Source organism: Pteronotus mesoamericanus, unplaced genomic scaffold (genome assembly GCF_021234165.1).
Source record: "Pteronotus mesoamericanus isolate MK-2021 breed Mesoamerican mustached bat unplaced genomic scaffold, CSHL_Meso_final scaffold_408, whole genome shotgun sequence".
NCBI classification, from domain to species: domain Eukaryota; kingdom Metazoa; phylum Chordata; class Mammalia; order Chiroptera; family Mormoopidae; genus Pteronotus; species Pteronotus mesoamericanus.
The window spans coordinates 6,812,603-6,840,573 of NW_026555315.1; the positions used below are offsets into that span (position 1 = coordinate 6,812,603).

General features: G+C 39.3%; 1 protein-coding gene across 1 annotated transcript; it reads left to right on the forward strand.

The window, feature by feature from the left end:
- GJC1 (gap junction protein gamma 1) lies at positions 1-27,971 on the forward strand. The gene is made up of 3 exons (XM_054593296.1): positions 1-16; positions 25,094-25,169; positions 26,599-27,971. The coding sequence occupies exon 3, from the start codon at positions 26,619-26,621 to the stop codon at positions 27,807-27,809; it is 1,191 nt and encodes a 396-aa protein (XP_054449271.1). The 5' UTR covers positions 1-16; positions 25,094-25,169; positions 26,599-26,618; the 3' UTR covers positions 27,810-27,971.

The following is a 27,971-nucleotide window of genomic DNA, read 5'->3' on the forward strand; positions in this document are numbered from 1 at the left end:
GGGACCCCGCCGCCCGGTGAGGGGGAACTGCTGGGCCGGCTGAAGAAAAGCGGGCAAGGGGCGGGCTCGGGGTGGGGACGGGAGAACTTGTGGGAGGCGGGAGAGGAGCCGCGAGGGACGGGGAGCCGGGAAAGAGGAGGGTTTGGGGAAGGGACAGGGGCGCCACCGAGTGGTTCCCGCCGAGCCCGGAGGGGCATCGCCACCCGCGGCCCGCCGTCGCGCCCGGCGCGCCCTCCCGCTTTGTCCCGGGCGCGCGGTTTCCAAATTGGGAGGGAAACGGCTCGGGGGTGGGCCCGGGCCGCGGCGGAGGGAGGGGGGCCGGGGGGACCCTGGGCGCGCACTTCGGCGGCGCTTTGGCCGTGCTCCCAACTCCGCCGGGCGGTTAGGGGCGCAGGACCGCGCCGGGAGCTCCGCGGACTGGTCTTTGTCTCCGACGCCCGGCCCCTGACATTTCTTCCGGCGGCTCGGGTACGTTGGACTCTTTCCTCTAGCATCTCGCCGCCGGGACTCCTGCCTCCCGCTAGGTTTCAGAGGAGAGTCGCTGTCGGGGCTGGAAGGGGCGGGGGCGGGGGCGGGGAAATGGGATGGTTGACTCTTGATTAACACGTTTTCTTAACTTCAAATGATTTCTACCGTTTTCCGTGAAACTTTGGACGACTGTTTTGGTTTTATTTTCCCCTTCCGGCTCCAGATTCAAAATTTAAGAGAAGGCGCTAACGCTGTGATTGTGGGCAGTTGTGTGGTTGGCCGCAGCGTTTGGAGCTTTAATTGAAACCATTTACGTGAATATGTGGTTTAGAAATTGGTGGTGTTTTTTTTTTTCTTCTTCTTTCTTTTGCAGTTGTTTCTAAGGGGAGGATTTCTTTTTCTTGGAGTAATGGGTGAGTTTGGTTTTATGGTTCGCAGGAATTTTTGTTCATTGAGAATTTGCAACGGTACAGACTTTGTGTTCACGCTTTATTTTGTTTGCATTAAGACGATACTTTGGGTAATCGGATAAATCTAGTTAGAATAAATTCTCGGTAGGCGTTATATTGTGTGCCTGGTGAGTCTAAAATTATCATACCTTCGTGTTGTGTATACGTTCAAGTGAATACATGGGAAAGCACTATAGAAATCAAACTACAAATGAAATTCCTTGGTAAATGGAGAACAGCATATCTCGAGTACGTTAATATCTATAGAAAAGGGGATTAATAATGTAATTTAGGGGTCAAATCCTTTATCCTCCACCCCCAAAGAGGTTTAGGTATTACTATTCACAGTAAGAATGTAAAAAAAATAAACTTTCTTACAGGGCTCTTGACTAGAAATATTTTGAATGGTCTTTCCGTTTGCTGGGGTTTTCTGATTTTATTTTTTGGAATTTAGCATGGAGTTGTATATTGTAGTTGCTTTGGATTTCTTAAGTAATATGTAATGGCAGAATTCAAAAAACGTGAAATAACTATTCCGGGTAAAAGGTAAAAAGCTCTGGTAAGCAAATCTGTGTCTTAGTGTTCCCCAGATCTTTGTAAACAGTGTTGTAGGCAAAGGACATTTTGAAGAGAAGACAGGCAAGTTATATGGAAGTTTTTATTATTTGTCTGAATTTGTAATGGTTTAATATTATTTACTATTTGTCTTAAACTGTTCACTTTTCCAAAGCATTATAAACATCCTTTCTAAAAGTCAATCCTTTTAAGTTTCTTTTTAGGTTGTGTGACTTTAGAATTGGTTTTCTACTTGTCCTAGGTAGGCTCCACAGTTTTCTTTAAAAGGAGCAAGGTAACTTTCTATTATTCAGTTCATGAAGGTAGAATTGAATTTTAGCTTTTAATCCGTAGGACTTAAGAGGTTACCATATCATGAACATGACAATCCTACTTATACTGTTACCCCTTAATAATTATTTTTATTCATATTCCATATTTGAATAAATTAGCCAAAGGAAGATATACACAGTCTGCCTCTGATTAGCCTCTCCCTGCCCCCGCCCTAGGCTTACAAATCAATTCACTTTGGGAACCTACAATACAAAATATATAATTAAAATCCAGAGCGTCATTTTCTTAATAAATACATAGTTTGCTCCATGCCTAAATCAGTGTAAAGTAACAAGTTCCAGCATTTTTTTAATTTGAAGTTTGTTCACATTTCAAAATAAATGAGATGTGTTCCTTTCCATTATTATTATTTTTATTATCATTATTACTAATTTGGATAGTTAAGTGCAACTGGAAGTATAGTTCTTATTTCTGAACTTATGCTTTTCTTGCAGCATGGAAACATGTGGCTTCCATCCAAAATATCTGATAAAAAGTTAGTCAAAGAAAGGATGGGATTACTTTTTTTTTTTTTTTTTTTTTGCTTTCGTAGTCCATTGAGAAGGCTGATAACATTAACCTGAAACTTAGAAAACAGTTTTTAACTGTTAATACTGGCTAAGTGCAAACAATTGTTTTTCAAACCTACTGCTGCAACTGATGAGTTTAATTAGTTTAGTTTATGTGGAAGTAAGGACCTATTCTTTTAAGTCTTAGCATTGCTATTTTCTACAACTCTCAAGAATGAGTGACCAGACATTCAGTACTGCCTGGCATTCTGAGTACATCCTTGAGTTTTGCAGATACTGCACTGGCCGACAGCACTTAGGTTTATCATTCAGACCTGTGGAATGTGTTGCCCAAAGGTTTTTTTCCCCCCAACTAAGACAAGGATGAGATCTTTGCACGTAGCATTCTGTTTGTAAAGAAATGAAGTGTTCTGTGGAATGAGTAGAGCCCATATTTAATGTTTTTTGAAGCTGTATTGCTGTAGCACCAACACAATTTGGACTAGTGTTCTGGTGCCCACAGACTCATTCAGTGAACCTTTATTTTTCTTTTCCAGTCAACTACTTATTTTAGGCACTGGACCAGATGCTGAAGGTTCAAAGATTGATATTATTTGATTTTTGCTCTGAAAATGCTTAGAGTTTAACATGCTACAGAGGTTTAGCAATCTGTAAATTAATATCTTTGAAATACAAAGTGTGTAGGATTTCAGAGTAAGTGTTGGTGTTTTGTCTCTGTAAAATGGAAGAAAGTTCACACATCCCTATTCTTATCCTCTAATCTCTAAAATGTATTCAAATCTCAGGTAGTTACAAAGATTTATTTTTTTATCTACATCTTTGTAGGATTTATCAGTTTTGACTGAATTTATTGTTACTTAACTGAGTTATTTCTTTTGGGAATGTTCAGGGTAAAGTACATCTGGACTCTCTATTTTTACAGAGTTCTCTTTGATTCATTCTTGGACCTTGGTTTCCTAATTGCCCATCCAGAGTGGATGTTTATTTAGTTTCAAACATTTCCTTCTTGAAATACACTGTCCTTTTGGGTTCTAGTTTTCCCTCCTTGTTCTCTGGGTGTTCTTGAGGCTTTTTCAACCCTGCTCTTCTATTATATCTTTAATTGTTCTTTCTAAAGTCTTGGCTCTTAGTCTTCCTCTCTTTCCCGCTCTATCTTATCTATTCTGTGGCTTCAGTTACCACATACATTTTTGAATACTCCCCAGTTTTTCTCTGTAGTTCAGATCCTTTCTCTGATCCTGGCTGGATGTTCAACATCTGCACTTACATACTCAGTACTTTGAATTGAGTTGCCCAATTGAGTTGAATAATTCAAAGTAATGTGAAATATTTAAGACAAAAAAAGTAATAATACTACAATAAATACTTGCATACGTACCTTGCAGCTTAAGAAATAAAACTCTTCTGTGTTTCCCTACCTGATTGTATGTTCTCTGCCACTTCCATTGTAGGATTTTTACCAGAGATCATTGCTGACTTGAATTTATTATTCCCTTGCATTTCTTTGCGTTTTTACTATTACGTATATAACCCAAGCCATATTCAGCAAGTCCTCCCATAACATTGTCAATAGGTTCTTGGAAACTGTGACTTTAAGCAAAACAATGTATAATAAAACCAATTTTACCATAGGTTAATTGATATAAACAAGAGTTAAGTTCCTGCTGCATATTTCTGGTCACAAAAACGACATCAAACTTCCAAATTAAGACCTGAAATACTTCTCATATAAAACAATGAAATAAATGTGAGCTATTCATACATTTTAGAAAGATTAGCCCGGGCTGGTATGGCTCAGTGGATTGAGCGCTGACCTATGAACGGAGAGGCCGTCGGCTGAACTCCCAGTCAGGACACATGCCAGGCTTGTGGGCCGGGTCTCCAGCTGGGGGCATGCGAGAGGCAACCGATCCACGTATCTCTCGCACATTGCTGTTTCTCGCCCTCCCTTCCCGTCTCTCTCTAAAAAGAAAGATTAATAACAAGTAAAAATTATTTTCATCTTCCAACCTGCTTATTCCAGTTCGTCAAGGGTGACCTGAGCCTATCCCCGAAGCTCGGGGCGGGCCCCACCCTGGACAGATCACCTTCCCATCACAGGGGGCACCCACTCGCGCTCAGACTGGACGCTCTAGACGTGTCCATTTACCTTACGTAACCATCTTTGGAATGTGAGGGGAAACCTGCAGAAAACCCCACGCTGACGTGGGGAGAAGGTGCACACTACACAGACAGTGGCCTTGCCAGGAATCGATTCCCACCTCTGCCTCATCAAAACAGTGTTATTCAAGGACCTGCTGTACTCTAACCTACTCTTCACAGCAGAGAGAATTGTCTTCATAAAACAAAATTAATCAAGTCACTCATCTGAAAACTTGTGTTGTTTCCTGTAAAGCTTTGAACCTTCATTTAACAACGTGTGATCTAGCCTTGCCTACTTCTCCAGCATCATTTCTTTGTTACTTTTTTTAAAATTTTATTTATTTATTTATTTAGAGGCATAGGCAGGGAGAAAGAGAGGGAGAGAAACATCAGTGTGTGATTGATAGATCGATCAGTTGCCTCTCACATGTTCCCAACTGGGGACCTGGCCAGTGACCCAGGCATGTGCCCTGACTGGGAATTGCAGGCTGACACCCCACAGAGCCATACCGGTCAGGGCTCCAACTTTATTTTTAATTTTTTCCAGATGGCTACCCATAGTAGTTCAGTATCATTTATTGAATATTCTCTCTCTTTTCCATTGGTTTGGAATGACACCTTTTTCATACTTGAAATTCCCAGGTGTATTTGGATCTTCAGGACTTCCTTTTCTGTTCAGTTCCATTGATCTATAAACCTTTTTGCCAGTTCTACCTTTTATAATTTGTATAGCTTTTATGATACATATATAGAGGAGCTTGTATGATCTTGTTACTCTTTCAGAAAATTTTCAACCATTCTTAGTATCTATTTTTTCACATTCAATTTAGGATCTGTTTGTCTGGTTCCAAAGAAATCCTACTGGCATTCTGAGAAATCAAGATTGCATTACATTTTAGATTAGGGAAAACTAATATCTATGATGGCTTCTGTATCCAAGAACATGGAATGCTTTAAGTCTTTAAAGCATTTTAAGCATTTAAGTCTTTTGAGTTCTTTGGTACTGTTTTTAAGTGTTCTTCATTTAAATTCTGTGCATTTCTTATAAGGCTCATTCCTGAGTATTTCATCTATTTGCTGCTATTTTTAATGAGATCTTTTCTTCAGTTATATTTATATGGTTTGTATATCACTATCAACTTCTTCAGTGACTTTGTGCATGGTCTTAAAATAAAACCCTAAATACACATAGTATAGCAAACATATCATCAGGTCCTGAGTTGTATTCTAGGCTCTACAGCCAATTAATTGAATGCAAGTAATGTTTGATATGCCCTTCAGTAAAATAAGGACGTTAGTCTCATCCTGTGGTGTCAGATGATGAGCCACTGCCGCAGAGCAGTTGAAAGATGACTTTAGAATCCACGCAAGTTTTACCTATGAGCTGTAATATCTTATTAATATGTGTGACCTTTTCAAGTGTATATGTAGTTTATGATAAATAAGCTATAAATTTATTTTAGAACTTTATCAGTTTATGGTAGAGTTTTATCTTTATGTGTTTTCTCCAAAGACAGATAATAAACATATAACTACTATTATGTAAGGCTCCAGAGAGGTCTTTTGCAATTTATATAAAGGTCCTTAGGCTCTAAAAGTTGGGGACTACTAGCCTGTGCAATCTCTAATGTTTCTTTTACAACTAATAGTGTGTGAACCTTTGAAACTGCAAGTGTGCTTGTGGAAGATTCGGATGGTAAAGGTGTTTGGTTTTTTATTAAGATAGGAATTTTTTAAGCTTATGATGTCAGAAATGTTAGTTCTTGGATTCTGTTTTCAAGAGACCAGGTTGACTAGCCTATTTAGACTTACGAAAATCGTTTGGTGAGAGTGGGAATGTAGTACTTTCTGAAGGGGAATTTGTTGTTTGTGTGTCTAAATCAAATAGCTTGCTTTGACCTCACGTTCCAATTCAGTAGTACATGTCTGTGCTATTCATCGTGAAAGCTTTGTATTATAAGCGGAACAGTGCAAGCAGATGTGCTCTTCTCAGAGAAAATGAGGTGGAGTGATTAGGAAAGGAAGTATGAGTTTTGTAACATTTTCACATGTGAAGGAAACATTTACTAGAACTGGTAGTGGAGAATGGTAAGTTTTTGGTGGCTGTTTTAACAATCAGTTTATAAAATAAAGGTAACTCTTTCCAAAATAGTGAATATCAAACACTTAATAGCCAGCAGGTAGCAGTGGGAACAGTGATCCATTTCAAGGGATTATTGGGTATGTTAATTTTCTGTGTTAACTTTTGGACCATTTTATAATGAGTCTCTGAAGAAATGGGAAGAGCAGCATTATGATACTAAGCTGCTATATAAGAAAGACATCATGTCAAGAGTACTATATCCTTACAAATTAAGAATTACTCTCTAGACTTACCATCTGTATTTTAATCTGGAGTGAGTTTTATATAAGTTCTGTCGCTTGGACTTTTTTATGCAAGGGGGTTGTAATAACTGTACCAGAGGTTCTGTGAGATAGTTAACACTTTTCTGTGATGTATCCATTACCTAATTAGGTCTTTATAAATATATGCAAATATTATGAAATTTGTACCCTGACCTACTTTTCAATTTCTCTTGGGGCTTTTGTTGCACAGTAAAGCTTTGCCAACTCCATTATTGCATGTTTATTGTATTGTAGAGTATACTGAAAAGCAAATAAAAGAGAAATTGTCCATAAGCCATGGTGAATGTTGGTGTATTTCTACTCAGGCACAAAATTTTATTAGGGTTTTTTGTTTATTGCTTGCTTGTTTCTGTCTTTTTACTACATATAAGCATTTTCCCATAAAACGAACTATTCTTTTAAAGCAGGTTAGAAATTGGCAGGCTTTATTCAGCTAGTAAGGTTGCCAGCTCAATATTATTTAAATATATTTTTTTCTATTAGTTGTCAACATGAAAAAGAAATGAGACAAGAAGGAATATAAATTGATATAGCCCCCTTTGAAAAAGTACTAATCTGCCAAAGCTGACACAACATTCTCTATTACCAGCAATTCTGTTTCTAGGTGTACAAAAGAAATGCATGCATGTGTCCACCAGAAGACATAGGTGGAAGGTTCATAGTAGCATTATTCATCATTGCCCCAAACTGGAAACTGCTCAAACACCAATCAGTAGTGAATGGATAAATTGTGACATAGTCACAGATTGGCAATACAGTAAAGCAAATGAACAGACCAGAGCTAAATGCAACAGAATTGGTGACTCTCAATAGATGTTGAGCAAGAGATGTCAGACGAGAGTATATTCTTTATGATTCCAATATAAGAGAATATTCTGTATGATTCCATTTATATAAAATTCAAATACAGATTATATCAATGGGTGTCAGTGTAGTGTAATATTGTTCCCCATGGGGCATTTGGCCATGTCTAATGGTTGTCACATCTGTGGTTGTCACAACTGGAAGAAGCCAGGAATGCTGGAGAGCAAACTACAGTACATAGGACAGTTTCCCACAACAAAGAATTGTCAAAACTGTCAGTAGTACCAAAGTTGGCCCTGGGCTAAACTAATGTACGCTGTTAGAGGTCTGGATGGTGGTTTCTCTATAAAGAGGCACGATTGTGGCTCTGGGTGGCTAGTGATACTTTGTTTTTGATCTCAGTGTTGGTTACATGAGTGTGTTCAGCTTGTGAAAATTCATTGAACCATACACTTAGATTTGTGCACATTTTCTTGGTATTTTATTATTATTATTATTTAGTTCTATTTTAGCCCTGGCAGGTGTGGCTCAGTTGGTTGGAGCGTTGTCCCATACACCAAGGGGTTGTGGGTTCCGTCCCCAGTTGGAGTGGATGTGAGAGCCAACCGATCTATGCCCCCCGCCCCCCGCCCTTCCCGCCTCCCTCCCTTTCTCCCTCTCTCTGAAATCAACAGGCATGTCCTCGGGTGAGGACTTAGAAAAACCATTCAAAGAAATAAAATATTTAAATTTATTTATTGATTTTGGTGAGGGAGGGGGGAGAGAGAGACACATACACAGATTTGTTGTTCCCCTTATTTATGCATTCATTACTTACCTGTTTTATGTGCCCTGACCTGGGATTGTACCTACAACCTTGGCATATAGGACAATGTTCTAACCAAATGAGCTACCTGGCCAGGGCTCTGTAAGTATTTTAGACTTTGATAAAAAGTTTACCAAAAAAAAAATCTGACTTCACATAAAAGTCCAGGTTGAAGACTTCTTTTGAAAGATAGGACAGTTTGGCCCTGGCTGGTGTGGTTCAGTGGATCAATGCCAGCTTGCGAACAAGAGGGTCGCCAGTTCAATTCCCAGTTGGGACTCATGCCTGGGTTGCCGGCCAGGTCCCCCATAGCGGGTACACAAGAGGCGACCACACATGGATGTTTCTTTCTCTCTCTTTCTCCCTCTCTCCACTTCTCTTAAAAAAAAAAAAACAAACCATAAATACAATGTTTTAAAAAAGAGAAAAAATATGACAGTTTGGTAACTCCTACAGCTCTGGCCACGAAGCAGTAGACCCCCGTCTCCTGTAGTTGGTGCTTATGTTCTCCAGGCCCCATTTTCCTGCTTCAGTTACTTGTTGTTACCTCACTGGTATCTAGACATTTTAAAAATGTCTTAAACAGCTTTACTGAGATTTCATTAATACCATACAGGTCACCTATTTAAATAATGTAATTCAGTGTTTTTAGTATATCCACAGGGATATATGGCCATTACCACGATCTAATTTTAGAATACTTTTTGTTACCCCAAAAAAGAGATTTAATACCTATTAGCAATCATTCCCTACCTATCCTCCCCTCCGCATCCCTAGGCAACCACTGATCTGCCTTTTGTCTCTACATAATTATGGACACTTGAATTTTGTGATCTCTATTCTAAAACAAGATTTATAATTGTACAACATTTAATTACACAGGTTATATAATAAATTATGTAAAATTATTTTATTGGGCATTTATTTGGGATAAATTACTAGATGTGGAATTAGTGATCAAAGGATGTAAACACTCCAAAGTCCCTGCTATCACCACAGTGCTTTCCAGAAAGATTATACCAGCCTACCTTTGCTATCAGTTAATGACAGAGATCGTTGCAAATTTTGTGTTGTGAACCTAGCCATATTGGAATGATTATGCTTTCGTTTTTATATTGTCTTCGATAGATTTGTTTTCCTACACTGATCATTATTTAGGCCGTGGGTTTGACCTAAGCTTAGTTTTGGACAAACGTGCCAATATGGTTCTTCTTATCGTGAAGGCAGTACTGCTTATGATGCATTGTGAAGGAGTGCAGTATCCCAGGTCCCCCATACTCCTCCAGCTGGTTTCTGGTGCTTCTCATGTTCAAACAGAATGGATTTTTGCCAGCACAAATTGGCACTTCAACCCACAATACAGTATTCTGTTTCCTCTTTGTTTAATACAGCCAAGATTTCAAACTACTTTCTTTCCATTAGGTTTTATAATTTGATTCACAATAAAGTATATTTTGTGTTCCTCAAATATTATCCATAGCCAAGAGCTCTTTGGAAAAACAAGTTGTTTTCCTGTTTGTAATACATAAATTACTGTTTGGTAGTTAGCTGCCATAATGCTTTGTTTAGAAATCGTCACTAGCTAGTTATTAAACATCTATTATCACTCATGCAGAATTAACTTCCACTTAAAATGTTCCAGTTAAACAAAACTTCATTGTAAATCCTTTAATTGATTCCTTGTCTCTGCACATAAAGCAGTCTTATTCAGGAGTGTGAGTCACTAGCACCATTCTTAGTGGATTGCTCAGCTCATGATCTGGGAGGCTGGGATAGTTAATACTTTAGAATCATGGTATGTCAATATTGAGACCTTTTAATCCAACCACTGATTTTCCTGGATGACTGTTTGGGAAATGCCTTCTTGAAAATTTGACATCTTACTCATATTTAATTTCATTGCCATTACGTTGCCTATTTCCACATAATTCTTTGGTTGTTCTATAAATTTTACTCTGCCTGCAGTGATTTTCATCAAATATTAATAGAAAGGACCTTAGAAATCATCTGATCTGATTCAGAGGTGTCCAACCTTTTGGCGTCTCTGGGCCACACTGGAAGAAGGGTTGTCTGGGGCCACACATGAAATGCACAAACACTGATGGGAACAAAAACTCATAATGTATTAAGTAAATTTATGGTCTTGTGTTGGGCTGCATCCACAGCCATCCTGCGCCATGTGGGGCCTACGGGCTGCGGGTTGGACACCCCGGCAAGTTATTTCACAAATGAAAAAAATGGAAAGAACTTATTCCTGAAGCACCTGTTTAGAATCTTCTGGCTCCTAGTTCAGTGTGTGCTCTGTTTGTTTCAAGAAATTCAAGATTAGGGATCACTTTTTTTAGAATGTTAGTTTTAGTTCACTCTAGAATTTGTTTTCATTTATAAAAGAAATCAAGATTTTAAATACAGTCTAAAAACACGATCTACCTATTGTAGCTTTTAGGTTTGTTGTTTTTTTAATTCGAAGGAAATTTAAACTTGGATCTGACCCATTTAGATTTTATTGTCGCATTTGCAAAACATTTAAAATAGCACTACTAATTTGAAATTTCTAATTTCCTGATTATTATAGTTTAGTGAGCCTTAAAATTTGAAAGGGGACAAGTTAAGGGCTTTTTAGTTGTTGATCTAAAACACTTAGGAGTGTTTTGTTTTGTTTTTCCCCTCATGACTCAGTTAGACTTTTCCAAGCATATATGTGAAAGCAGTATTTTTGGATTGGAAAAAATGAATCAGATAAACTGGAAACTAAAGCATTTCCCTGTAGAGTACTGCCCTATAAAATATGTTTAAACTTTAACAGATGATTTCAGTTACCTTTCTCTAGTCTTCCAGTGCATAGCATATATAATTATACATTAAATACATTAAATACCTCTTGAATATAGCTGTTGTTTTTAGAAAGTAAAATTTCTTATAAACTACTAGAGTGCAGCCTTCTTAGTGGGACGTAAATACTAATTGCATGAATGAATTTTAGTCTAAAACTTTTTTTACTTTTTTATTATGGTAAAATGTACATAACATAAAATGTATCATTTTTACCATTTTTAAGTATATAGTTTGCTGGCAGCGAGGACGTTTACTGTTGCGCAGCCATCACCACCATTCGCCTCCAGAGCTTTTTTTATCTTCCCAGCTGAAGCTGTACCCATGAAACACTAACTCCCCGTTCCTCCAGGCTTCACAGAAGTGGACTCATACATTTATTAGTACCTTCTTTCACTTACCGTAACATCTTCTCTTCAGGATTCATCCATATTGTAGCATGTGTCAGAATTTTCTTCCTTATAAGGCTGAATAATAATCCATTGTATGAGGTCTGTCCAGAAGGTATCCAGCCATGTACTATGAAAAATAGAGACATGTATTGAAGGAACAAGAAATACTGTACATAGAACAATGACACCTCAGTCCCGTTCAAAGTACGCACCTTGGGACCTCACACAGCTCTCCCAGTCACCGTCAGCTCCCCATCCTGTTTTCCTTAATCTCATCGACAGTTTGAAATCTCTTCATTTTCAAAGGTGATTTTAGTTTTGGGAGAAGCCAGAAGTCACAGGGCACCAAATTTGGGCTACGGGGGAGCTGAGTCACCTGGGTGATTTGATGTTTCATAAAAAAAAACTGCATGAGATGTGATGCATGAGTGGGCGTGTTGTTGTGATAAAGCTGCCAATCACCAGCTGCCCATAGCTGCGGGCCCGCCGAATCATCCAAATAATTTCCTCAGAGGAACGTTCAAGCTTAACGCGAATTTGATTGATATTTGTTGCTCTACTTGCTCAGTCATTTTGGAAGGCCGCTGTGTGCACCACTATACCACCAACACTGCGCTGCTCATTTTGAATGTGATGGCCACACAGTGCACGTGCTCACTCAATGGCATCTGCTACCCCCACCGACTAAAGCAGTGAAGTCATCATTGTTCACGCATATGCATTCCAGTACACTCTCCTTAGCTGCCAGGTTACATCTATGTCACACTGTTATGTTTACAGTGGCTGGACTATTTCTGGACAGACCTCTTATGTGTATACCGTATTTATCTGTTCATCTGTCACTGGTCATTTGTGTTGCTTCAGTCTTTTGGCTGTTGTGAATAATGTTGCTGTGAACTATATGTTCATAACTATATGTTGGTGTATAACTATATGTCGGTGTCCCTGCTTTTGTTTCTTTCAGGTATGTATCCAGAAGTAGAATTGTTGGATCATGTGATAACTATATTTAATATTTTGAGGAAATCATAACCATACCATTTTCTATAGTGGCTGCACCATTTCATGTTCACACCAGCAATGCACAGCAAGGATTATGGTTTTTCAGTAGCATTCCAGTTTTGTCAACATTTATATGCTTGCTTTCTTTTGTTCCTTTAAAAATATTAATGTAGAGTTTTGTTGTTGTGGCGGTTATTTTTTTCTGGTTTTTGTTCTTGGCATTTTCCTAATGATTAGGGATAGTTTAAAACTTCTTAGAGTTTAAATTCAGATTATCCCAAGCCTTCTTTCTTAAAAAATGTATTAAAGCCATTGTTGCGGGAGTGAGGAAACCAGCATGCTCATACTCTAATAGTGGAGATATAAATAATTAATAGCTTTTTGGAGGGGTAATTTGGTAATACATATCAACAGCTTTAGAATTTTTAGAGAGATAATGGGTCAATAGTTGGCCTTTTCTTAGCACATGCAAATTTTTTTTCATAATTCATATAATTTGACCCGGCAATTCTTTAGAAATTTATCCTAAATCTATATTTAGGGACATGTGCAAAGTTATAAGTATTCTAGCAAATCCTTGTGAACAACTGAAATGTCTAACCACATGCGAGTTAATCTCATTCAGTGGTCACGGGAGTGGGAGTTGGCTAAGTGGGACCTGGGAATTGGCATTTAACACGCACTCTGATGAAGGTGGTCTGCGGACCACATTTGAGGGAGATTGACTCATTATTACTTTGACATGCTTTAATTTCAGGTTCCATGGTGTGCTAGGGCTCTCTGCAGACTGGTCTCTGACTTCCCTGTTCAGCCTTCTCTACAACTGTTTCCCAAACATCCTCCATCGTGTTCCAGTCTAAGAGCCTTCTTATGCCACTTTTCACTCACACCATTTTCTCCACCTGCCTTGCTTCTACTTCCCACCCCAGCTCTGCCTGGTGAAACCATACCCATCCATCAGAGACCTACATGTCTTCTGCAGTAAGATTATACTTTTTTTCCCCCCAGCTTTATGGAGGTATAATTGACAGCTTATGCTTTTTTAATTCATAGGAATTAGTCTCTCCTGTTTCTGAGCATTTTCACATTTTGTACTTTTATCCCATTCAGTGTAATTTGTCCTGAAGTATGAAGCATTAGTGAACATACATGTTTTACATTTTCTGCTTCCTACAGATTCACTCAGATCTGCTGTTTAATGTAGCATACATTCATTGAGTGCTTTTTGGTGTCCTGGGCAGCATACTAGGTGCTAGGGGCTCGGAGAATCTTAAAAAACTTGTATCCTAGCAAGAGAAGCCAGTGCCACTAACCTTGATTCTGTTAAGGAAGTCCTCTCTCAAGGAAGTCCTGATATTGGTGAACTGAAAAATTATTATGGACTTTCTGGGGACGAGACTTATCGAGGAGGTCAAGGACACTTGAGCTGACTTTTGGGCTAGATCTTGAAGGACAAAAGTTTTTCCAGGTAGGAAGTAGAGGAAAGATGATTTAAAGTAGGGAAAAAAATCAATGAGCAGAGATTCGAATGTATTAAGTCATTCAGTGTATATAGTTGTTCTAAGTGCCAGGGATACAAGAACAAAGTTCTTCGCTTAAATTCTATTGGGGTGACAGATAATGAACACATTAACAAGTAAAAAGTGTGTTAGGTAATGTTAAGTGCTCTTAAAGCAAAAGGCAGAATAAGAATATAGAGAGTGATGGAGGGACATTATTGTAGGTAGATGGTCAGGGAAGGCTCGATACAGGAGGTGACATCTGAAGAGAAGTGTAAATGAAGCGAGGGAGCAAACGAGGGTGTGCGGGGGACTGGGTTTAATGGAGGGAAACAGCAATTGCATATGTGAAAATGTATAGTGTAAATTGATGTAAATATGTATGTAAATTTTTGAAGTAAAATAAATGATTTTTTAATAAAATAATTTTGTATAAATAAAATTTATTTTAACTTTAAAAAGTTTACAAAAGGATTTTTTTTTTAAATTCTCACCAAGGACATGCTTATTGATTTTAGAGAGGGGGAAGGGGGAAAGAGAGCGAGGGAAAGAAACATTGATGTGAGAGAGAAACATCAATCAGTTGCCTCCTGTATGTGCCCCACCGGGGACAGAATCTGCAACCCAGGTATGTGCCCTGACCAGGAACTGAACCCATGACCTTTTAGTTTATGGCACAATGCTCCAACTGAGCCATGCCAGCCAGGGCACAAAACTTTTTTCTTTTTACGATTTTATTTATTTTTAAAGAAAGGAGAAGTGAGGGAGGGAAACATGACTGGGTTGCCTTTCAATTGCTTCATCCCGGGGGAACCTGCCCCACAACCAGGAATTGAACCTGTGACCTTTTGGTCCGTGGGAGAATGCCCAACACATTGGGCTATACCAGCGAGGGCACAGAAGTTTTATAAATTTCAAGCAGACTTTATGGGGCATGGGAATGTCTTTAGGGGTATTTTCTTTAAAAAGACAGTATATTCATTGGGTTAAAAAAAATGGCAATATAAAAAGGTATATAATCAAGCCTTGGTCCTACCCCATCCTCTTTAGTTACCTCTGTTACTTTCATTTTTTAAATGTATCCTTGTTACAGAAGTATGAGCAAAACTACAGGTTTTTTCCCTCCTTATATAAAAGGCATATATTATGTACACTCATATACCTTGCTATTTTTACCAGTTAAGTATTTTGAATATCTTAGAATATTCCTTATTATTTTTTACAGCCAAATGATACTCTGTTTAAGTAGACAATAGTGCATTTAATCATTCCCTTCATAGGGACACTTGAGTTGTTTATAGAAACAGTGCTATAGTATGATTATTCCCAAAAGTGAGATTACTAGTTCAAAGGATGAACGCATTTGTAGTTTTGTTAGCTATTGCTAAATTGCCATCAGAGGTGGTGCCGTTGCCATTAGCAATATATGAGAACATTGGTTTCTCCACAGCCTCCCCAAATTTTAGATTGTTGCCTGTGTGATTGGAGAGACTTGTATCTCAAAGAATTTTGTTTAGTTATTGAGATATAATTCACATGCCTTAAAATTTACCCTTTTAAAGTGTATAATTCAGTGATACGTAGTAAATTTTACAAGGTTGTGCAACCATCACCGTTGTCTAATTCCAGAACTTTTTTTTTTTAAGATTTTACTTACTTATTTTTAGAAAGGGGAAGAGAGGGAAACCCCGATATGTGAGAGAGGCATCGGTCGGTTGCCTCTCGCACAGCCCCAGTTGAGGACCTGGCCGGCCACCCAGGCACGCGCTCCGACTGGGAATCAAACCAGCGGCCTTTCCGTTCCACTCAAGCTACTGAGGCACACCAGCCAGGGCTAGTTTTTTGGAGTTTTTGTTTTTAAACTCTATATTAAGGAGATTAGCTTTTTCCTATAAAAGAATTATCAAAAACTTTTCCTACAGTTCATTATTTTTCAATATTGCTTGTGATGTATTTTTTGTTTTGTTTTTAACCACAGAGACACTTTCTTTTTTGTACTCAGATTCGGTTCTTTTCTTTCCATTTCTATAGTTATATGAGATGTCAACTATGTTTTATTCTAATAATTTTTATGGTTTTAGCTTCTATGTTTAAATAGTTTATCTATACAGGGATTGTCCAGATATCTAATGTGAGGTATGAATTCTCCTTTTATCTTTTTTTTTTTTTAAATCCTCACCCAAGGACATGCTTATTGATTTTGGAGAGAGGGAGAGAAACTGATGGGAGATAGAAACATTGATTGGTTGCCTCTTCTATGTGTGCCCCAAAGAGAAACCAAAGCTGCAGCCTAGGCATGTGCCCTGACTGGGAATTGAACCTGTGACCTTTGTTTTATGGGACAGTGCTCCAACCAACTGAGCCACACTAGCCAGGGCTCCCCTTTATCTCTCTCTTTCCAGCTAGATCCTTTGCTCAAAAGCACTGGTAATTAAAAGCCCGTTTTTGCCCTGCTGCTTTGCGCATCCACTTCCCAGTGGTGGCTTTCTTTCTCCACTAGAGGCAGAGGAGTTACACAGGTGCATTCAGAGAGAGTGTTCTGTGGGCGGGAGGTGTAGGAGATGGGCTGAAGAAGGGAGAAGGTAGAGTCAGTACTGGTCTACAGCCTTTAAGGGTTTGTTTTTCTTTTTAACTTTTTGTTTTTCTGCTAGGGTTTTTAAATGCATAATTTTTGTTTTCACAAAATTAAGATAATTCTGTTTCGTGTCCTACATTTTTCAGTTACTATGTCATGAACATTGTTTCTAAATTTTTGAATTTATTTATTGAACAGATACTTGGTGAGAACCTATCAACCATTTGCCAGGCTGTGGTTTTTAGATACTGGGGATACAAAAACAAAACTGTGTCCTCAGGTATCTTATGTTCTATGAAGAAAATTATAAGATAAAAATTACAGCCCTAGCTGGTGTGCCTGAGTGGATTGAGTACTGGCCTGCGAACCAGTGGGTCACCGGTTCAATTCCCAGTCAGGGCATATGCCTGGGTTGCAGGCCAGATCCCCAGTGGGGAGCACACGAGGTGCAACCACACAGAGCTATTTCTCTCCTCTTTCCCCCTCCCTTCCCCTTTGTCTAAAAATAAATAAATAAATAAAATCTTTTTAAAAATAAAAATTATATACGTAAGAGTTAAATGTGCTATAAAGAAAATTTAAGCTGAGTGAGGGCCCAGAGAATGACATTTTAATTTAGAAGGAAGTGGTCCAGGCAAAAATCTCAGTAAGAAGGTGACTTTTGAGCAGACTTGAATAGAGAGGGTTCTGCCCGAAAAGGGGCAGGCGGGGGGGAAGTATTCACAGCAGTGAAAATAGCATGTGCAGACGTCTTGAGGCAAAAGCATAGTATATGTGGTACGATTGGAAGAATAGTAAGGATGCAGGCCTTCCAGAATCAGGGTGAGCAAGAGGGAGACTGGAAGATGAGACCAGAAAGTGAGCTGGTGGCTGTGTGATAAAGGGCATTGCAGGCTGTGGGAAAGATTGTAGGTTTTATTCCCAGAAAGTTTTGAGCAGGAAAAGGGACATGATCTGACTTAACTTTCTAAGAGCTTTACGGTAATTGCATGTTAGAGAATCGATTTGAGAAGGAGAAGAGCATCACCTAGAGACGGGTTAGATTCCTGCTTTTACGTTGATCTTGGTGAGAGAGGGAGGTGGTGGACCAGAATGGTAGCAGTGGGGGCGGTGAGAAGTGGTTGCTCTGTGGATACGTTTTGAAGCTAGAACCAGCAGGAGTTGCTGCTCGTGTGGCTGTGGAGCGAGGAAAAGGAGTGAGCTGGCTTGAAGGGCTGCTCTGAGAACAGCGCTAGGTGGTGGAACTGTTTACTGAGACTCGGGACGCTGAAGATGCTGTAGGTCTTTGGAGGGCGAGAGGGCTGCTTTGGGGTGTGTGAAATTTCAGGTGCCTAACACACATCCAAGATAAAGAATAGCAGTTGAATTTTAGGTCTGAAGATCCGGGGAGGTGTTGGAGTAAATGGGAAATTTTTTTATAGCTGGAATTCTGATAGAGGAACCAGCAAAGGACACTGAAAAGGCTAGGCTGGTAAGATAGGATAAAAACCAGTGTGTACTTCTAAGTTTGGAAAAGGATAAATGAGACTGAAATAGAAACTGACAAATACTAGCCAATAGAGGATAATATCAGGGAGGACAAGTGAAAAAAAAAAAGTATTTCAAGGAAGGAGGAGTAATCAGTTGTATCAAATATGGCTTAAAAGGTTGAATAGGAGAAATGACCGTTGGATTTGGCAGTGTAGAAGTTATCAGAGGCAAGGGCAGTTTTGGTATGAAGGCTTATTGGTATGGTATGTATGCTGTTCCGTCAGGAGGATGATGTTAGAGTTGACTTACCACTCACCATCAATGATTAGTCATTTAGAGAGTTTACATCGGGTAGTTTTCAGTTCTTCAGATACGGCAGATACCCAGATGCAAATGCACATGATGTGTTTGAGAGCATCACGAAGTGGTAATTCATATAGGCTGATGGCTTGTGGATATTGGAGTTAAGTGAATATAGCAGAGCAAAAATAGAAGACGTTGGAGTTAAACTAACCTATTGAACCAACCTGTGCTGGTAGCTCTGACTTTGATCAAGTTAACTTTTCTGAGCCTATTTCTTATTTAAAAGATAAGATTTTGTGAGAATTAAAATAAAGGAGCACCCAGTATAGTGCCTGGTACACACATGTGTTTTGTTGTTTGTTTATAGGGAAAGTAAGGATTACATTCTTTAAAAAGCCAATGCTGTTAACTGATAATGGAAATGTAGGAGGCAAGTTTTGGGGATGGAACTGAAGAAGAAAATGAGTTCTTTGGAAACATGAGCTGTAAGACATCCATATGGAGATTTTTCTTCAGTGATAAGAAAGTATAAGGGAAGATAGCTAAATTTTAGTGATTTTTAATTTAACTCCAGTGTAATCAGAACACATACTTTGTATGATTTGAATCATTTTAACTATAAAAGACTTTTGTTATGGCCTAGAATATGGTCTAGCTCAGTAAACGTTCTCTGTATCCTTGAAAAGGTTGTGAATTCTCCTGCTCTTCAGTGGGGAGTGTACTTTAAATGTCAGTTTACTTAAAGAGGTTGATAGTATCGTTTATCTTTCATATGCTTACTGTTTTTCTCTCTTTGTTCGCATTATTGAGAGAAGGGTATTGAAATCTCAAGCTATTAATTGTGTGTTTGTCTATTTCTTCTCTTAGTTCAATCAGTTTTTGCCTAATCTCTTTTGAAGCTCTATTAATATGTATATAAACATTTAGGAACTTTATGTCCTGTTGATGAGTTTTCATAATAAAAGGACCTTCTTTATTTCATATAATATTCCTTGCTCTGAAATATGTTTTGTCTGAAAATAATATATAGTTATTCCAGAATTCTTTTGATTATTGTTAACATGTTACATCTTTCCTCATATTTTTGCTTTTAATCTCTTTCTGGCTCTATATTTACAGTAAAGTGGGTTTCTGATAGACAGCATATAATAGTTGGGTCTTGGTAATTTCATCAAATCTGACAATATCTGCCTTTTAACTAGAATGTTTAGACCATTTACATGTAACGTGATTGTTGATATGGCTGTGCTTAAATCTATTATCTTCCTATTTGTTTTCTCTTTGCCTCCTCTATTTTTTATGATTCCATGGTATCTTCTTTGTTAGTTTGTTGGTTATAACATTGTTTTGTTATTCTAGTGGTTGATTTAGGGCTTACTGTATTCATCTTTGTTATTCTGTGTGTATATTAAACCACTCCTTGTGTAGTATATTTCCATTTCCTCACCCTCAGCCTTTGTGGTATTTTCATACTTTTACCTCTGTCTCGAAGAAGTTTACATAAAAAATGTGATAAAAACCCCACAAGTTGTTGTGTCTTTCCCTTTAAACAGCCAGTTATCTTTTAAAGAATATTTTAAAATAAGAGTATGTCAGATGTCTTTTATAGTTACATTTTTTAAATTTGTATAGATTAAAATTTCCATCTGATGTCATTTTTCTTTTGCCTGAAATGATTCTTTCGATATTCCGTATAGTGCTGGCTTGCTGAAGCTGACTTCTTTTGGCTTTTGCATGTCTGAAAGACAGCGCGTTGCGGCAGCACTGGCAGTAATGGAGATAACGGAGTTTGCCTTGAGACCAGACGCGGCTCTGAGCACTTCCTGTGGACACCATCTGCGTGTCTCCCTCTAACAGGTATTGACATCGCAGGCTTGGTGTCCCCTGAACTGAGTTTACAAAATTCTCTAGTCTCTGTTCTCAGTGCCTAAATAAGTTATCCTTCTAAATGAAGTCATTTTTGTTTAAGATACTATTTTTTGCTTTTATTCTTCCCTCCTGACTACCAAGAAACCTTGGAGTTCTGCAGTATTTGGTTTTTGTTTGTTTGTTTTTTAATTTTCAATTATAATTTTACATTATAAGATCTTAAACACTGAAATTTCTCCCTTTCATCTTTGCAGGCTTATTTTATTTAATTTTTATCCAAAAAAAGGGGATAAGGTCACCTCTTCTGTGTTTATGTGGAACCTATACATAGTTCCATCTGTAATGTGATTTTTTACTAGTGGTTAAAGAGCCCAGGTTCTGGAGCAAGACTGGCTGATTTCAGCTTCTGGCTTAGTCACTTCATAATGTGGTAATCTTAGGCAAATTTCATAAGCTTTCTGGACCTCATTTCTTTAATTTTAAAATGGATCTAATTATATAATCTACCTCCTAAGATAATCCAAATAATGTACACTTAATCTTCAAAAATCCAGTGAGGTCTATTTTATAGAAAAATGCTGTAACTTTGACTCGATCCTGTTAGGATGTAACTGATAGAAACTCTTCAAATATAAAGAATTTCGGAGGGAATTACATAATTTATTACCATGTTGATGCCAACTAATTTTTCCCTCTTTTTAATTGAATTTACCGCGGTAACACTGGCTAACAAAACTGTCCAGGTTTCGGGCGCGTGGGCGCGTGGGTGCGTGGGCGCGTTGTCCCGCAGCGCAGCCTCCTGCACTGCATTTCAGCGCTGCGAGTCAAGTCCCGCCCAGCCGCACGTACCCCCTGACTCCTCCGCGCTCCCCACCTCGGCGGTCCTTACGCGCTGCTGATCGTGTCTGTAGGTTTTTTCTTTTTTCTTTCCTTTTTTTGCTCAATCCCTCTACCTTTCTCCACTGCCCCCACCCCAACAACTGCCAACTAATTTTTTTTATTTGTTTTCTAGTGCAAGAAAGGGAAGATTTGTAACTTTAGTTATTTGGAAAACAGACTAAAAATAACGCATTTGAGTTCTGTCCAGTAGATGTTACATAAGAAAACATGATTTTTCTCCAGTATTTGGGTGTGTGTGTGTGTGTGTGTGTGTGTGTGAGAGAGAGAGAGAGAGAGAGAGAGAGAGAGAGAGAGAGAGAATCCTTCTGAATTATGGGCTACAGTGAATTTTGCAGTATTCTTGACTTAAGCCGTCCTTTTGAATTATTGGTGAGATCACTTTGTAAATTATATAATTGTCAAACAACTATACTGTACCCCTGAAAATAATATAATATTGCATGTAAGCTGTAATTGAAAATTTAAATTTATAGATATATTTATAACAAAGATTTTTTAAAGCCATCCTCAAAAGTAACATCCCCCCTTTAATTTATTCAAGAAATTGACTGATACAACTATATAAAAACAGTAAAATCTGAAAGAAGACAATAAAATAAGGTGTTTATATTAAACGTCAAATGGTTAATGTCTGTATTAAGAATACATTTTACAGCCCTGGCTGGTGTGGCTCAGTGGATTGAATATCTGCCAGTGAACCAAAGGGTTGTCTGTTCGATTCCCAGTCAGGACACATGCCTGGGTTGCAGGCCAGGTCCCCAGTAGGGGACATGGAAGAGGCAACCACACATTGATGTTTCGCTCTCTCTCTTTCTTCCTCCCTTATCCTCTCTAAAAATGAATAAATAAAATCTTTTAAAAAATACGTTTTGCAAATAAATGAGCAAAAGGATAAAACTAGCTCACAGTGAAGGGAACAGAATATGGAGGATGTGTGTCCTGCTGTATTAAAAACATACAAATTGAGCCCTTACTGGTGTGGCTCAGTGGGTTGGGCCTTGTCCCACAAACCGACTTGAGACTTGATTCCCGGTCAGGGCGTGTGCCTGGGTTGTGGGCCAGGTACCTGGTTGGGGGACATGTGAGAGGCAATTGACCCATGTTTCTCTTGCACATCAATGTTTCTCTCCCTCTCTTTCTGCCTCCCATCCCCTCTCTCTAAAAAATAAAAATCTTTTTAAAAACATACAAATTAACATAATTTTGAAATACTGTAGTATAACAGACTGCTGATGTGTTTGAAGTGAAATTGTAATCGTATGTTGCCAGGCATTGTCAATTGCTAGGACTGCTTTAGAAAGTCCAGTGACAGTACAAAGCAAGAACTATGCAGATTTACATTTCTTGGGCTTAATAACACCACTTACTAGAATTTGTAGATAAATCAAAGCTTAAAGGATATATTCAAGAAGATTTTAAGTATAAAAGCACATATAAATCAATTGGACTTGCCTAAATATTTGGGTGGTTAGCATTCATTCCCCCATCTCTCACCAGCACCTGACATGTTCCCGCGTCATTTTCTGTTCATAGATGGAGTATGGAAATGGTTTTTAATTTTTCAATGAGGGGTTTAATCATTTACAGGTTAATCTCATCCTCTTCTCTCCCTGTTCTATTACCAAGTTTGTTTGGAAGCCAGAGAAGACCATGTCCTGAATCATAGGCTTCTGATAGCAGAGCGCCAAAAAAAAAGTTCGGTGCATTAGCAGAGCAGGAACACAATGAGACCGCACTTGGCAGTGACAAGTTCTGCTTAGAATGTTAACTCCAGAACCCCACCGTCCTGCTCACTCAATCCCCCGTTCTCCCCACCACCTTCCTCCTCTCACCGTTCCCCGCCCCGCCTCCTTTGGAATAATGTGTTCTGTGATACGTACCATTCTCAGTGCTCACAGGGAGAGGGAAAAAAGTATGAAAAAAAAACCTACTGACTCCTCAGAAGATAAAAACAGTGGTGATGCTGCCACTGAGTTTAGGAAATCCATGCTTATTTCAGAAAGAAAATTGTCCATCACCCGTTTGGAGCTGGAGCTAAGTTATTAAACACATCGTTTATACTCATTGGATATAGGGTGCTGTGGCCCTTAGGAATGCCCATGGAAAAGCAGGTTCTAAGGGTTCAGCATTTTCTAGGCCCACAGCGTAACCAGTGTACAGTGTGTGCTTTCAGGTGTGTTTAAATGGCTACTTCATATCTAACATAAGCTTTGAAGGGCTTGTTACCAATTTCTTCTCCCCACAAAAGTGTTAAGATTATTGTATGAGATGCCGAACTGTTGAGTAATTCTTTCATAGCAATAATTATTTTAAAAATATACCTTTGGTATGGATGGAGGTATAGAGATAACTTTTCTAAGCAAGTGACAGTTGTACTTTCATGATCTTGGCATATTTGGACAATAGAGTTTCAAGCGCTTTAGATGTGGTATTTGGGGGAAAGCCGAGTCCGAACTTGTGAGTGTGAGTAATTGTGGTGTTTCATAATGGAAACCTGATTTATGATCACCACTTAATGGCCGCATGTTGCATACTTCTTGTTTTGTGGTTTTATAACATGTGTTCAGCGAGAGGAGAAGTGGTGAGCTCAGCTGGGCAAGAGGGCCGGACATGGGAGTTCTTGAAACCCTGTGATGCACTCTTTGTGTAGTCAGGTTCTGTTCGTGAATCCTGATACTTACATGTCTGTAGGTGCTGCACTTTTTTCCTCCTTTTCATTGGCTTTTTGAAAATTATTTTGGGTTTCTTTCCTTCCTCTTATCCCACCCAAAATATTTTTATGTTACTATGAACACGTAACACTTAGGAATTGTTTAAATTTAAGTTATTAAATAAATGAACAAAGTTGGGGTCTAATGGATGGATCTTGGCGGTAGCTATGCAAAGTTGGCAGAACTTGATAATGAGCAATAATTTGTCTTGGATATTTTTTTAAGATTTTATTTATTCATTTTTAAAGAGAGTTGGGAAGGGAGGGAGAAAGAGTGAAGAACATTGATGTGTGAGAAATATGTCAATCGGTTGCCTCTCCCATTCCATCAACTGGGGACCTGATCCACAATCCAGGCATGTGCTGTGACTGGGGATCGAACCAGCAACATTTCTGTTTGCAGGCCAGCACTCAAACCGCTGAGCCATACCAGCCAGGGCGGAATTTTTTTTATTTTGTTTTATTTTTATAACCACAACACAGATGCAGCTGTTTTCTTTCCGTGAGCAGTTGAATATGTAAATCACCTCCTCCCTCCTTTGGACATGGGTGTCCCAGTGACTGAGAACCAGCTGTTGGGTGTTTTAACGCAACAGCTTGCTCCTAGTTGGCTGCTCACTCCCCAGTGAGAAGTATTGGCTGCTCTGGGGATAGCGCAGGAATAGAGTTATATGGAGTGAGGGTTTTCACAAGGCCTTTAGTGACCGTTTAAATTTGTTGAGACTTTTCTGCTTTGGCTTTTTCCTATAGGTGCATGAGGTCATCTGCTTTAGACTTTCACAAGTGACTCATCTTCCTGTCATACTGTCTTAGACTATATCTTATGCTAGTGTCTTAAGAGTCTTTGGGTCACCGCTGTGAAGTTTCTCCTACCACATATATTGGTAGGAGAAACCATTAGTATTCAAACTCAAGCCTGTTTCTGTATCATGCTGATTGATTTCCATGGCACATAGAAAACTTCGTTTCTTCCTGAAAATGACATTTTATTGAGCCATTGTTTTCTGTGGGAGAAAGCTTATGATCTTTTTTTTTTTCCCCCTTTCCAGAGGGAATCTGGAAAAGTTGTAAGCAAGACAGCATTTCTGTAAGAAAATTTTGGATAGCAGAAGTTCTGGATAACAGGTAAAGTGTATTTAAACTTCTTTGACAATGCTGATAATCACCTATAATCTGCAGAAGTAAACTGGGAGAGGGAAGGAGAAAAGCTAGGTGTACTTACTGTCAAGGGTGACATTAGGGATTTTATATATATTACCGTATTTAGATGGTTTTCCAGGATTCTGGACATAGTTCAAGAATCTTGGGGAAAAAATTATCCTTCAAAATGCTGTTTTAAATGAATTTGCCTGTTGATTGTATTTAATGTCCTCACAATTCAATTTGCAGACATTTTTTAACATTCACCATAAAGTTAATACAGAAACATAATACAGAATCTTTTTAATTATTATTATTTTTAATTGAGTGTTTTAGAGAGAGGAAGAGGGGAGGGACATCAATTTGTTGTTCCACTTATTTATGTTATTTATTGATTGATTCTTGTATGTGCCTGAGCAGGGATCAAACCCTCACCCTTTGTGTATTGGGATGATGCTCTAGCCAGTTCAGCTACCCGGCCAGGGCCTTTTTTTTCAATCCTCATTTGAGGATATGTTTTTATGGATTTTTAGAGAGAGAAACATTGATGTGAACAAGAAACATCGATCAGTTGCCTCCTGTACACACCCCATCAGGGGATTGAACCCACAACCTTTTGGTGTATGGGACAATGCTCCAACCAACTGAGCCACTTGACCAGGGCCAACCAGGGCCTTTTTTATTATTTTTAAAGATTTTATTTATTTATTTTTAGAGGGAAAGGAAGGGAGAAGGGGAGAGAAACATTGATGTACAAGAGAGACATTGATCATTGCCTCTCATGTGCCCTGAACCGGCGACATGGCCCACAACCCAGCCGTGTGCCCTGACTGGGAATCAAACAGGCAACCTTTTGGTTTGCAGGATGATGCCCCAGCCCACTGAGCCACACCAATCAGGGCCTTTTTAATTACTTGTAATACTTTGTCCACAGGTCTAAAATTTAAGTTTCCTAGTAAGGTGCTTCTTCACAATGGTGTCTAGCCGAAGTGCCTCCCTTATGTTCTCAGGGGTTTTATGACTGGACCAAAGATTTTCTTATTTCTTATCTGTCTCTCACAAAGTTCTGAAAGCCTTATGAAATAATAGCTTGTGTGAAGAATCCAGTGTACTGTGTCTGAGAAATAGATCTAAAATAATGGCTACAATTTTACCTTTTAAACTAGGGAAGACATGAAAGCAAACCACACCTTAATTTGGTAGTCCAAACAAGTGCTGATAGACTGAGGTGAATTGTCCTATCCAAGGGTAGTAGAGTGAGATGCTCTTTGTTTTTAACAATCTTTCTAGTATGAGCCTTGAAGTTATATTTCAGGTATGCAGAAAAATAGTTCCTAGAGATATCAGTAAAAAACCTAATTGTTAAAATCTTAGTATTTGTTGATTTCCCTTGGTATTTTTCCATTTTTATCAGGGAAAGCCTGCTCAGTCACCATGAGCTGGAGCTTCCTGACTCGCCTGCTGGAAGAGATCCACAACCATTCCACGTTCGTGGGGAAGATCTGGCTCACCGTCCTGATCGTCTTCCGGATTGTCCTCACAGCTGTAGGAGGGGAGTCCATCTACTACGACGAGCAAAGCAAGTTTGTGTGCAACACAGAGCAGCCCGGCTGCGAGAACGTCTGCTACGATGCCTTTGCGCCCCTCTCCCACGTGCGCTTCTGGGTGTTCCAGATCATCCTGGTGGCGACCCCCTCGGTGATGTACCTGGGCTACGCCATCCATAAGATTGCCAAGATGGAGCATGGTGAAGCAGACAAGAAGGCAGCCCGGAGTAAACCCTATGCGATGCGTTGGAAACAGCACCGGGCCCTCGAAGAGACAGAAGAGGATCATGAAGAGGATCCCATGATGTATCCAGAAATGGAATTAGAAAGTGAAAAAGAAACTAAAGAGCAGAACCAACCTAAACCCAAGCATGATGGCCGACGGCGGATTCGGGAGGATGGTCTCATGAAAATCTATGTGCTGCAGTTGCTGGCGAGGACCGTGTTTGAGGTTGGTTTTCTGATAGGGCAGTATTTTCTCTATGGCTTCCAAGTCCATCCATCTTATGTGTGCAGTCGAATTCCTTGCCCTCATAAGATAGACTGCTTTATTTCTAGACCCACTGAAAAGACCATCTTCCTTCTGATAATGTATGGTGTGACAGGCCTTTGCCTGATGCTTAACATTTGGGAGATGCTTCATTTAGGATTTGGGACAATCCGAGACTCATTGAACAGTAAAAGGAGGGAACTGGAAGACCCGGGTGTTTATAATTATCCTTTCACTTGGAATACACCATCTGCTCCCCCTGGCTATAACATTGCTGTCAAACCAGATCAGATCCAGTACACCGAACTGTCCAATGCTAAGATCGCCTACAAGCAAAACAAAGCCAACATCGCCCAGGAACAGCAGTATGGCAGCCAGGAGGAGCACCTCCCAGCTGACCTGGAGACTCTGCAGCGGGAGATCCGGATGGCTCAGGAGCGCTTGGACCTAGCAATCCAGGCCTACAGCCACCAAAACAACCCCCATGTTCCCCGGGAAAAAAAAGCCAAAGTGGGCTCCAAGGCTGGGTCCAACAAAAGCAGTGCAAGTAGCAAATCAGGGAATGGGAAGACCTCCGTCTGGATTTAATCTTGGCTGGGCTCAAAACTTGTGCTTTTCATAGTTTATGGTAAGCAGCGGCTCACTGAATAATGACTTCCATTGAGTAAACATTTGGCTCTGGTTATCTTCAGGGATGCTGTTGGCTTGTGATCCAAGCTCAGGGGACTCTGAAGGCAGGGCTGGGACAGG

Excerpts from the sequence above, each read along its gene's own strand:
- GJC1 (XM_054593296.1), top strand. The coding sequence starts at position 26,619 with ATGAGCTGGAGCTTCCTGACTCGCCTGCTGGAAGAGATCCACAACCAT.